General features: G+C 38.9%; 1 protein-coding gene across 1 annotated transcript in view; it reads left to right on the forward strand.

Moving 5' to 3' along the window:
* Positions 1–14,142, forward strand: part of LOC110466475 (E3 ubiquitin-protein ligase MARCH5-like) — a 123,531-nt gene that overhangs the window by 49,482 nt on the left and 59,907 nt on the right. Inside the window, exon 4 of the mRNA XM_021522985.1 lies at positions 4,804–4,990. Within this exon, the coding sequence (XP_021378660.1) occupies positions 4,804–4,990 (187 nt within the window). The remainder of the gene's footprint in view (positions 1–4,803; positions 4,991–14,142) is intronic.

A 14,142-nucleotide genomic window follows, 5' to 3' on the forward strand; every position in this document is an offset into this window, starting at 1 on the left:
TTGGAGTAGATTTGAAGAGAATGTATTGATTATCCACTCTTCTAGTATAAACATATTTTTTTATAATCCCTTATCGGTCAAATCAGTCTGTAGTTATGACAATACAGTAGGGCTTCGTAATTCATGCCACGTGTTGATGATGAAAAAAACAACAACACGGTCCGTCGATCGCGACTGCAAATCATTTCAATCATATAGTAGAGCTATTGTTAATGGGTAATCACAGATATAGTGTTAGCTAATTACCGCATTGTAATTTGTATTGACAAAAGTGTTGAGAAGTTTCACTAATTAACGCTGAAGCATGCAATCCTACCTGGCCTATTGTCCGGGACCAGACGATGTTGTTGAAGTTATGCCCTCCGGTTAACTTACCTGTTAATGTCGCTTAACGAGCAGTCATGACCACAGATGACCGATTTTTTGCTCACCTGGCAAATGAGCTTATGCAATGGTGCGGCACCCGTCGTCCGTCTGTCCGGCGTCAACTTCTTCTCAGTAACCAAAAGGCCTAGGATGATATTTGGCCAGTAGCATGGAATCAAGGGCTACCAAGTTTGTTCAAATAAATGACCTTGACCCACTTTCAAGGTCACAGGGGTCAAATATATCAAAATCTTCAAACAACTTCTTCTCAATAACCAAAAGGCCCAGAGTAATGATATTGGGCCTGTAGCATGCTGGGATAAAGGGCTACCAAGTTTGTTAAAATGAATGACCTTGACCAAATTTCAAGGTCACAGGGGTCAAATGTCATAAAATCTTTAAACGACTTCTTCTCAATAACCAAAAAGCCCAGGGTAATGATATTGGGCCTGTAGCATGATGGGATGAAGGGCTACTAAGTTTGTTCAAATGAATGCCCTTGACCAAATTTCAAGGTCACTGGGGTCAGATGTCTTAAAATCTTTAAACGACTTCTTCTCAATAACCAAAAAGCCCAGGGTACTGATATTGGGCCTGTAGCATGATGGGATGTAGGGCTACTAAGTTTGTTCAAATGAATGCCCTTGACCCAGTTTCAAGGTCACTGGGGTCAGATGTCTTAAAATCTTCAAACAACTTCTTCTCAATAACCAAAAGGCCCAGGGTACTGATATTGGGCCTGTAGCATGCTGGGATGAAGGACTACCAAGTTTGTTCAAATGAATGACCATGACCAACTTTCAAGGTGACAGGGGTCAAATGTCTTAAAATCTTCAAACAACTTCTTTTCAATAAACAAAAGGCCCAGGGTACTGAAATTTGGCCTGAAGCATGCTGGGATGAAGGGCTACCAAGTTTGTTCAAATGAATTACCTTGACCTACTTTCAAGGTATTTCAACCTAATGTCCTTGTTCAACATTCAAGGTTACAGGCATCATGTTTATATCTTTTAATAGGTTCTTATGAATCAAACACTGATATTCTGCCTGTAGCTGTTTCTTTTAGTCCACTTTTACGATTACAAGTGTGGGATTAATACCAGGTGAGTGATGCAGGCCCAGTGGGCCTCTTGTAATAATTTTACAGAAGGTAAAAAATTGTTTGGCCAAAATATATCGCTGAACTGTGACATGACCTGGTTTGAAGTGACGATACCCAAGCCGGCATGATGAGCCCTTCTCACTTATCGTAATTATGGTAATTTTAAAAATGGTATCTAAATATGTCTTTCACCAGGAGATATGCACCAGCTATTACAACACATTAACACTAATTAATTGGTATGTTTTTGTAAGCAAGTAAAAGTTTTATGTAAAATGTAGCTAAAATTAATTGATGAACATGCCAATATGCGCACACGTGTGTGTTATGTGTAATCAGATAATCAAAAGAACACAAACAACAAAATACACATTTTACGTAGTTTCTTCTTGGTTTATAATATCGTTTTACGTCAATGACAAAAAATTATAAGAAATATATTTAGAGATCAATTTTCGGAGCATAAACATCGTTTTCCCCCCATTTTTTTGGGGTGCGCAAAATATTCGAGTAGAAGCTTTTTCCAGATTTTCAGCCTCAAAAAGTACCTGCACAAATTACATAGGTTTTTACGGTATGTGTTGAATATGAACAGGTGTACAGATTGGTAATGTTTTATGCCGTATGTGTATTTTCCAGACAAAGAAGATGTTGCATTGTATATTGATGTTTTACATTTTAAGTATGTTTACAAGACAACTACACTTGTAGCATACATTAATGATGTTTTACACTTCGATTTGTGGAACAACTAAGCTCATATGGATGATGTCTAATTTTACACTTTTTTTTAACAAAAATTCTGTACATAAATACAAATACACATTGGATATAGTGCCCTATGTAGCTAGATCAAGCCACTCTAAAGCACTTTACAGTACATAGATATACAATTGAAACATTAATCAATACGATTTTAAGGAATTTGCAGGATCTGCCTAGCTATCAGGAGCAAACTACTTGTCCTATGCCACCTGGCTTATTTCTCGCTATGTGTTCAATATGCCTGATATGCTAGAGATGTATTGTGTTCATTTGAATTCTACAGCACACATACTGCAACACCCAACCCAGACCATTTTTATTCCACCTGGGTTGTTGGAGTTGTGTGAGAAGGAGAAGAGCACTTTCTCTGATTATTCCATGCCACCCGCCTGGAAGGCCGCAGTGTTAACCACTCGTCCAATCCGCCCATACATATACATTTGATACATCTTGAAAAAATTGTGAATGTGAATTGATGACATAGATTATTTTGAAACTGATATATGATATTTTCCCATGAATAATCATAGTAACCTTTTCTATCAGTAAAGCCATGTAATGAGATTAGAATGAACTGATCAGAAATGAGACAATACATAAAGGCTGAGGAAGATTGGCCCCATAGTGGATTAGGAAACCATGGTTATAACCAACCCAATATTTACTGATTCAATCAAGTCTAGAAAAAAATACAATATCCAATTAGAAATTTTCATTTTGAAATCAATAAAGGAAAGAAAAGCCTGACTTTTATACCAGCTGTGTCACAGACACTATTTTTATACGCCCTCTGTTATATTCAAGGGCTGTCCATCTTTTTGTGATATCATCAGGCCAGAGTATAACTCTGTATCGTTTGTATCGATCCTGATCATACTTCACAGCAGTGCTGCTCATGATCCCAGGGTGTGTCATGACATTGATCCAAGGTCATATTTACAAGGTCAAGGTTATGGAGCACAGCATCCAAAATAGGTGTCCTTGTGATGCCTGAATCTGTATTATACTTCACAGTATTGTTGCCAGATATGTTGCAACCTAGGCCATATCTTTAAGGTCAAGGTCATGGAGTATTGACCTGTAAATCATGTGTGCTGACCATAAATCAGTATTGTTATGCTGGATCTTCGTCAATCTTTATATCATTGTTCCCCATAGCACAAAGCCTATCAGGTTTTTCTTGATATGAGGATATTTTAAATGTGTCGATACTTAGATTAAATACTGCTGGTGCAGTGGTATTATTGAAATTTTGGTGTCCTTCGTCAATGTACTAAATCTTTTGAGTTGTTGATGAGGATAGAAAGAACAGTAAAATGTTATGATCAGTTTCCCCTTATTGTTTTCCTTTGAATTTTTGGTTTGGAGAATGTCTTTCTGATTTTTCAAAGATCACAAGTGGTCACAAAAGTATACAGTGCATCAATTATGCCTGATGCTCAATTCCTTCTGCACTTGAATCTGTACTGTGAAATATTTTAAAATGAACTTAAAACATGTGAAAGGGGAGTTTAAGATAGGGAGTGAAGACCATCGATGGTAGAGCACCTATCATGATCGGTATGTAACATTTGAAAAACTATCAAAGTTTCCACTGTCATAGAAGGCATATCTTTGTAAATATGTTTGTGAGCAACTGGGTTCGAAACAACAAAGGAAATTCTGTTTTATCTTTTTGGGTGATATCTTTCTAGTTCAATATGAAATATAACAAAAATATTTTACTGAATTTGAGAGAACAAGGATGTGTTTTATGTGGTACCTTTTAAGGAGGCAGGGTAAGTCTAGTGGTAGGACGCCGGCTTGTGACCGAAGGGTGTGAGTTCGACTATCGTCACAGCACTTTGTTGTATATTTGAGCAAGATACTTTACTCCGCTTGTTCCAGTCTACTCAGCTGTAAATGAGTACGTGGTTGAGTAGCGCCAGCTGTATGCTCCCCAGGGAGTTGAGAAAGATATTGGCTGGTTGCAAAGGCCCTATAACCACGAAAAATAATTTGTGAACCACTTTGAGACGACCTACGAACTAGGTTGTGATAAAGCTGTATATAAGAACCTCAAATTATTATTATTATTATTCTGTCTGTACAACAAACTTCAATCAGAAACCAGTTTGGAATATCTTATATCATGACACTATTGCTTCTTATAATGGAATGAACCAGACAGTTTCTGATTGGAAAACACTCTCATTTAATTGTTCTTCTTGTTGTGCTTAGGTGACAAAATGTTCAGTTGGAAGGTACAGTCCTGAATGGTCCTGATGGGGTAAAGCACAGTGTTTGGTACTCAATCAAACAAATGCACTTCATTATGTTGTCCGTCATGTATTCTTGTACCATAAAAACTGTTCCTCATGGTGTGTGAAAATGTCTCAACCCACTTTTGATAGTGTTTTATCACATTTTTTTTAATCATAAGGACAAATTTGAAACTATATTCAAAACTTGATATTTAAAATCTTCTTAACTGACAATTGGAAAAATTATAGCAACACAATACTACTTATGAGATCATTGTAGCCTGTTTGTATATGATATCCAGGAGAATCTACTTTGATCTGTTGCAGGTTTTAGGTCACAAGGAGGGGTTAAATGTGATGGAGCGGGCCGACCCCTTGTTCCTCCTCATCGGCCTGCCGACCATTCCCGTCATGTTGATTCTTGGCAAGATGGTTCACTGGGAGGATTATATACTGAGGTTGTGGAGGAAACACTCTGCCAAGCTGCCATTCTTTAACTACTTGTTTTCTGATGGTAAGTAAGCCAAGCGTTGGTGCTTTTTTGACATCTAATAATTAAATAAGCCAACCGTTGGTGCTTTTTTAACATCTGATGGTAAGTAAGCCAAGTGTTGGTTCTTTTTTGACATCTAATGGGAAGTAAGCCAAGCGTTGTGCTTTTTTGACATCTGATGGCAAGTAAGCCAAGCGTTGGGGCTATTTTGACATCTAATGGGAAGTAAGCCAAGCGTTGGGGCTTTTTTGACATCTAATAATTAAATAAGCCAACCGTTGGTGCTTTTTTAACATCTGTTGGTAAGTAAGCCAATCATTGGAGCTTTTTTGACATCTAATAATTAAATAAGCCAAGCGGTGGTGCTTTTTTAACATCTGATGGTAAGTACGCCAATCATTGGTGCTTTTATGACATCTAATGGTAAGTAACCCAAGCGTTGGTGCTTTTTTGCCATCTAATGGTAAGTAAGCCGAGTGTTGGTGCTTTTTAATGGTAAGTAAGCCAAGTGTTGGTTCTTTTTTGACATCTAATAATTAAATAAGCCAACCGTTGGTGCTTTTTTAACATCTAATGGTAAGTAACCCAAGCGTTGGTGCTTTTTTGACGTCTGATGGTAAGTAAGCCAAGTGTTGGTGCTTTTTAATGGTAAGTAAGCCAAGTGTTGGTGATTTTTTGACATCTAATGGGAAGTAAGCCAAGCGTTGGGGCTTTTTTGACATCTAATGGTAAGTAAGCCAAGCTTTGGTGCTTTTTTGACATCTGATGGTAAGTAAGCCAAGCGTTGGTGCTTTTTTGACATCTGATGGTAAGTAAGCCAATCATTGGTGCTTTTTTGACATCTAATGGTAAGTAAGCCAAGCGTTGGTGCTTTTTTGACATCTAATGGTAAGTAAGCCAATCATTGGTGCTTTTTTGACATCTGATGGTAAGTAAGCCAAGCGTTGGTTCTTGTTTGACATCCATTTTCAATAGCAATATTTTTGAAATTTTGCTGAAAACATTTCTGGGAATATAGAATCTGTTCCAGTAGAAAATGCTGAACACTTAATGAGACTTCACAGATTTGTCATGCATACACTTGTTGTTGGATATATTGTGTTCACAGCCAAATCTATGGGTTAAGGTACACTCATCATAAGCTTGATATTTTCCATTTCTGATGTTGTATATTTGGAAGTTTGTTTGGTATTTTTCATTATACAATTTTCACCGCCATAAAGGAGCTGTATTTGTTAAAACAATGAGTAATTAAACAAAATCAACGTAGCAATGGAAGATTTCCTGCTGATACAATGACCAATGTACGGTAAACCTCCGGTCAGTTCGAATCGGCGGATAGTTCGAACACATATTTTTTTCAATAAAAACAATAATTTTCTAGCTAGTGATAGTTCAAACTCTGATTGACCTTATTACGGATAGTCCGAACTTGTCAAATGAAAACGTTAAGTAAGATTTTTTTTCGGCAAACTCCATTGAAAGCTCGCTGCGATCGGCCCCGGAAAAATACAAATACTTTGATCAACAGACACGTTTAGGGTAATAGGTTGTATGTGTGAGCATTGCAGTACAGCTGTGCCAGACAAACCATAAATATATGTCACAGATTTTAGCGTTGATTCATTTTTTTTACATTGTTTGGAAAATACATCGTGCACGAGACAGCCAATTTCAACTTAGGCCCCGACAATGTATAAATAACATGCGATCAGTACGAACTGATGTCATGCTGTATGGCTGTACGCTAAAAAATCGCCCGTGTGTTGTCAAATACAGTGTTTACTAAGCATTTTGATTATTTTATTGCGACCAGACATCCCTTAATTATTGCCAATCAAGGTATTACCTGTAAACGTGTGCCCTCACACCAGGTAGGGCAGGACACGATGTCGCGGTAGGAATCGGCCACCCAGCCATGGTGAGTGAAGTGATTAGCATTCATGTCAGTCCAAACAATCCACAGGTGTCCCAATTAGCGATGGGTAATTTTGAAGGTGTCAAATAAGTTTGGTAGGTATTAGGATTATATCACTTATAATTTAAAGCAGACATGTTGATGTTCTGACCTAATTTTACTAACATATAGACCTATATTTACTGTGCAGTAACGCTTTGTAAACGCAACAGGTTATGTAGACTATGTTTTCAATTTATTAAACGGACCATTCATTACGAAATAATATATACAATAGTTTCTGATTCAAATGAAACCTAACCACGCAGAGACTCAATATTTAGGTCTCTGATACAAGCTAGGTAGTCTTCACTTTTGTGTCACAAATGAAACATGTACTGTTTCGGGGCCTACACAAGGGCCTCTGCTTCGCAATAATGATCATAATTATCACGACATGAAGAAAGTTTAATGATCAATTAACATTGAGTTAAATAATATACTATCATTTTACCCATTTATCACTGTGCTATTGTTCTATGCCAGGCCGTCGTTGTTACGTATCGACCTTACATTGGATATATAGAGGTATACTCCGGTGAAGAAAATATGTCGGGTATATGCTTGTGACTTGATTTGCACTTTGCCGAATTTTTTGCCGATAGTTCGAACTCACGCTTATTTTCTGAAGCATAATTTTGTATAATCCGAACAGGTTCATCAATATTTATTTAATTTTGTTCGAACTGACTGAAGGTTTACCGTAATCTCTTAGAATGATATACTGCTTTATTGTGTTGCCTGCAACGCGAGGTGACATATAGGTATTACTTTGTCGGCCACGTCGTCCGAAACAAGGTTTCTGTGCAATAACTTGAGTTCCCTTGGGTTGATTTAACTCAAACTTAGTACACATATTGCATACCAATATAGCTTGGACAAGTTTGCATTTCAGAAGTTTTAAGTGCATTTTTGGTCGAGTTATGCCCCTTTTATTGCCAATTTAATTTATTTCATTGTGTAGTAAATGCAAGAACTTTTTTTTTTTTTTATTAATTCCTTTCCAATTTTTGTAAGGTAATGCTAGAAGCAATATTGTTTAACATATATTACAGGTTTTTCTGTCTAGTTTCAACTTTCCGCGTCTAAAAGCGCTGAGCAGGCCACACATCCACTCCCGTGTTAATGGGGAGATCAACTAAGGTTTGGGATAAGAGACCCCCATTTCAATCACAGTAGCAAATTGGTCAAAATATGACGATTGTGAAAATATTTATCTGATAAAACTTCCACAGATATGGTTCTTCAAATAGAAGGATATTTTTATTGCAAAACCAGGATATATTCGTTAAGTGTGTTATGTATGAAGTATTTTTAGCCCACCATCATCTGATGGTGGGCTATTCAAATCACCCTGCGTCCGTGGTCCATGGTCTGTCGTCCGTCCTTAAACAATTCTTGTTATCGGTATTTCTCAAGAAGTACCAGAGGGATCTTTCTCATTTTATATGTAGGTTACCCTTGGTCCTTAGCTGTGCAGGGCAACTTTTGAGACTGATCAGATAAACAACATGGCCGACAGGCAGCCATCTTGGATTTTGTGTTGAAAGTTTGTTATCGCTATTTCTCAAGAAGTACTAGAGGGATCTTTCTCAAATTTTATATGTAAGTTCCCCTTAGTCCATAGCTGTGCAGGGCAACTTTTGAGACTGATCAGATAAACAACATGGCCGACAGGCAGCCTTCTTGGATTTTGATATTGAAAGTTTGTTATCGCTATTTCTCAAGAAGTACCAGAGGGATCTTTCTCAAATTTTATATGTAGGTTCCCCTTGATCTCTCATTGTGCATGTTATATTTTGAAACTGACCATAAAAACAAAATGGATTAAAAGAAGAACTAAACAGATCTTTCTCATATTGCAATTATCGAATTCTATTTTTTCACATTAAGTACTGTATTAGTAAATATGTGAATTGACAAACTAGGTTGGCTTTCATGCACATCAGTATTAAGTTTAGATCGAAAGTTACTTCAAGGTGCATTTACTGTTAACATGACTCGATCAAACAGATTAGAGGAAAGAAGAGGAAATATCAAACTGACAAAGAACTAATGAAGATGGTACCAAGGTGGGCGCCAAGTTCCCTCTGGGATCTCTTGTTTTAAGCGTTTCTCTGCGATGAGAGTTTTTTTTCTGTATTTTGGTTATGTCTTGTTACATCTGTATGTTACTGTGTGTTTTGGAGGTTGTTTTGTGTTTTAAAAGTAGGGTCACAGAAGGGTTGATGTTGTCCTAGAAATAGTCACAGAAGGGTTGACATTGCCCTAGAAATAGCCGCAGAAGGGTTGACATTGTCCTAGAAATAGTCACAGAAGGGTTGACATTGTCCTAGATATAGTCACTGAATGGTTGACATTGTCCTAGAAATAGTTGCAGAAGGGTTGACCTTGTTCTAGAAATAGTCACAGAAGGGTTAACATTGTCCCAGAAATAGTCACTGAAGGGTTGACGTTGTCCTAGGAATAGTCACAGAAGGGTTGACATTGTCCCAGAAATAGTCACTGAAGGGTTGACATCGTCCTAGAAATAGTCGCAGAAGGGTTGACGTTGTTCTAGAAATAGTCACAGAAGGGTTGACATTGTCCCAGAAATAGTCACAGAAGGGTTAACATTGTCCCAGAAATAGTCACTGAAGGGTTGAAATCGTCCTCGAAATAGTCGCAGAAGGGTTGACATTGTCCTAGAAATAGTCACAGAAGGGTTGACATTGTCCCATAAATAGTCACAGAAGGATTGACGTTGTCCTAGATATAGTCACAGAAGGGTTGACGTTGTTCTAGAAAGAGTCACAGAAGGTTCGACATTGTCCCAGAAATAGTCACAGAAGGGTTAACGTTGTCCTAGAAATAGTCACAGAAGGGTTGACGTTGTCCCAGAAATAGTCCCAGAAGGGTTGACGTTGTCTTAGAAATAGTCCCAGAAGGTTTGACATTGTCGAAGAAATAGTCCAGAAGGGTTGACATTGTCCTAGAAATAGTATCACAAGGGTTGACATTGTCCTAGAAATAGTCACAGAAGGATTAACGTTGTCCTAGAAATAGTCACAGAAGGGTTGATGTTGTTCTAGAAAGAGTCACAGAAGGTTCGACATTGTCCCAGAAATAGTCACAGAAGGATTGACATTGTCACAGAAATAGTCACTGAAGGGTTGGCATTGTCGCAAAAAATAGTCACAGAAGGGTTGACATCGTTGCAGAAATAGTCACAAAAGGATTGACATTGTCGCAGAAATAGTCTCAGAAGGGTTGACTATGTCCTAGAATTACTCACAGAAGGGTTGACATTGTCCCATGACGTTGTCCCAGAAATAGTCACTGAAGGGCTGACATTGTCCCAGAAATAGTCACAGAAAAGGGTTGACATTGTCCCAGAAAAAGTCACTGAAGGGTTGACATTGTGGCAGAACTAGTCACAGAAGGGTTGACATTGCCCCAGAAATAGTCACAGAAGGATTGACATTGTCACAGAAATAGTCACTGAAGGGTTGACTATGTCCTAGAATTAGTCACAGAAGGGTTGAAATTGTCCCAGAAATAGTCACAGAGGGGTTGACATTGTCCTAGAAATAGTGACAGAAGGATTAACGTTGTCCTATAAATAGTCACAGAAGGGTTGATGTTGTTCTAGAAAGAGTCACAGAAGGTTCGCCATTGTCCCAGAAATAGTCACAGAAAAGGGTTGACATTGTCCCAGAAAAAGTCACTGAAGGGTTGACATTGTTGACATTGTCGCAGAAATAGTCACAGAGGGGTTGACATTGTTGCAGAAATAGCCACAAAAGGGTTGACATTGCCGCAGAAATAGTCACAGAAGGGTCGACGTTGTCCCAGAAATAGTCACTGAAGGGCTGACATTGTCCCAGAAATAGTCATAGAAGGGTTGACATTGTCCCAGAAAAAGTCACTGAAGGGTTGACATTGTCCCAGAGGGTTGACATTGTCCCAGAAATAGGCACTGAAGGGTTGACATTGTCGCAGAAATAGTAACAAAAGGGTTGACATTGTTGCAGAAACAGTCACAAAAGGGTTGACATTGTCGTAGAAATAGTCACAGAAGGGTTGACATTATCCCAGAAATAGTCACTGAAGGGTTTACATTGTCGCTGAAATAGTCACTGAAGGGTTGACATTGTTGCAGAAGTAGTCACAAAAGGGTTGACATTGTCGTAGAAATAGTCACAGAAGGGTTGACGTTGTCCAAGAAATAGTCACAGGAGGGTTGACATTGTCCGAGAAATAGTATCACAAGGGTTGACATTGGCCTAGAAATAGTCACAGAAGGATTGACGTTGTCCAAGAAATAGTCACAGAAGGGTTGACGTTGTTCTAGAAAGAGTCACAGAAGGTTCGCCATTGTCCCAGAAATAGTCACAGAAAAGGGTTGACATTGTCCCAGAAAAAGTCACTGAAGGGTTGACATTGTCTCAGAAATAGTCACAGAAGGGTTGACCTTGTTGCAGAAATAGTCACAAAAGGGTCGACATTGTCGCAGAAATAGTCACTGAAGGGTTGGGATTGGCCCAGAAATAGTCACAGAAGGATTGACATTGTCCCAGAAATAGGCACTGAAGGGTTGACATTGTCGCATAAATAGTCTCAGAAGGGTTGACTATGTCCTAGTGTCCTAGAAATAGTCACAGAAGGATTGACGTTGTCCAAGAAATAGTCACAGAAGGGTTGACGTTGTCCAAGAAATAGTCACAGAAGGGTTGACATTATCCCAGAAATAGTCACTGAAGGGCTGACATTGTCCCAGAAATAGTCACAGAAAAGGGTTGACATTGTCCCAGAAAAAGTCACTGAAGGGTTGACATTGTCCCAGAGGGTTGACATTGTCCCAGAAATAGCCACAGAAGGATTGACATTGTCCCAGAAATAGGCACTGAAGGGTTGACATTGTCGCATAAATAGTCTCAGAAGGGTTGACTATGTCCTAGAATTACTCACAGAAGGGTTGACATTGTCCGAGAAATAGTATCACAAGGGTTGACCTTGTCCTAGAAATAGTCACAGAATGGTTGATGTTGTTCTAGAAAGAGTTACAGAAGGTTCGACATTGTCCCAGAAATAGTCACTGAAGGGTTGACATTGTCGCAAAAAATAGTCACAGAAGGGTTGACATTGTCCCAGAAATAGTCACAGAAGGGTTGACATTGTCGCAGAAATAGTCACAAAAGGGTTGACATTGTTGCAGAAATAGTCACAGAAGGGTTGACATTATCCCAGAAATAGTCACAGAAGGGTTGACATTGTCCTAGAAATAGTCACAGAAGGGTTGACGTTGTCCAAGAAATAGTCACAGAAGGGGTGACATTGTCCGAGAAATAGTCACAGAAGGGTTGACGTTGTCCAAGAAATAGTCACAGAAGGGTTGACATTATCCCAGAAATAGTCACAGAAGGGTCGACGTTGTCCCAGAAATAGTCACAGAAGGATTGACATTGTCCCAGAAATAGTCTCAGAAGGGTTGACGTTGTCCCAGAAATGGTCACTGAAGGGTTGACGTTGTCCCAGAAATAGTCACTGAAGGGTTTACATTGTCGCTGAAATAGTCACTGAAGGGTTGACATTGTGGCAGAACTAGTCACAGAAGGGTTGACATTGTCGCAGAAATAGTCACTGAAGGGTTGACATTGTCCCAGAAATAGTCACAGAAGGGTCGACGTTGTCCCAGAAATAGTCACAGAAGTGTTGACGTTGTCCCAGAAATAGTCACTGAAGGGTTGACATTGTCGCAGAAATAGTCACAGAAGGGTTGACATTATCCGAGAAATAGTCATAGAAGGGTTGACATTGTCCCAGAAATGGTCACAGAAGGGTTGACATTGTCCCAGAAGTAGTCATAGAAGGGTTTACATTTTCCCTTAAAAAGTTACAGAAGGGTTTACATTGTCCCTTAAAAAGTTACAGAAGGGTTGCCATTGTCCCAGAAATAGTCACAGAAGGGTTGACGTTGTCCCAGAAATAGTCACAGAAGGGTTGACATCGTCCCATAAATAGTCACAGAAGGGTTCACATTGTCCCAGAAATAGTCACTGAAGGGTTGACATTGTCCCAGAAAGCTCTTTGTGTCCATTATATTGGTGTATGACACAGAGTTACAATCTGTAAGAGATAGTCCTACTTAGATATTTGACTCAATTGTATCGGGGAATGATTGGTGAGAAAGTCCGATAAGGTTAGAACCACCAGGTCATAGGGGATCTAGCCCCCTATCCCCTAGCATGGTGGTAGCTATAATCTAACACGCCCCTCCAGCAATATGGCCCCACATAGATGGGTTATCATACGATTATTGCCAAATGTCACGTAAAATAAATGTACAGGATCAAGCCAAATGTATAAAAACCTATCAAATGTACAAAAAATGACATTATACCGTCTGACATTATTGGAAATTAAGAGAACACACATTGACTGTAGTAAAAGTCAATAGCCCTAGGTACAGAGCTGGGAGATCTCTCCACATTGCACAAAATCGGCTTCTACTGATGAGCAAGTTTCTATATAATGTACCAATAACATGGTTAAGCATGAGTTGGTCAATCAGTCTGTGTGTTAGGTATTTGTCTTAGTTATTTAAACTGTATTTATCATTTTACAACAATTATGAAACAAATTATTTCAGCTTTTGTTAATCACTCTTGTTGGCCCCGGGTGTTACCGCGCTGGAGGTCTGGGAGGACACCAGAGTGCCCAGAGAAAACCTATGTGGTCGGGCAGGTGACCCTATGGGTTTAATGTCTCATCTTTAACCTTTCACCACTGTAGACCATAATGGACTCATCCATATCAATGCATGGTAAAGGCTTCTGAAGTTACATAGGGGTGAAAGGGATAAGAACCTTTATTGATAAAAAACATTATTGAAGTGCTGACTAGATGTTTTCTTGTTAATTCCAATCCCAGTTATAAGTTTTGTGAAGAACAGTCATGAAAATAGGGTAATACAAAGTAATTATAAGATCACTACCAAATATGTCGTATAGACCAATTTAGGTTTTCAGGGGAATTTACCTTTTTTAGGTCACCTGAGACAAAGTCTCAAGTGACCTATTGCGATCGCCTTTTGTCCGTCGTCGTCCGTCGTGCGTCCGTAAACAATTTACATTTTCGACTTCTTCTCCAAAACCCCTGAACCAATTTCAATGAAATTTTGCAGGGACCTTCCATGGACAAAGGTCAACAATAGTAGTTGCCGGTTTAGTCCTAC

This window comes from Mizuhopecten yessoensis, unplaced genomic scaffold (assembly GCF_002113885.1).
Source record: "Mizuhopecten yessoensis strain PY_sf001 unplaced genomic scaffold, ASM211388v2 scaffold11133, whole genome shotgun sequence".
Classification (NCBI taxonomy): domain Eukaryota; kingdom Metazoa; phylum Mollusca; class Bivalvia; order Pectinida; family Pectinidae; genus Mizuhopecten; species Mizuhopecten yessoensis.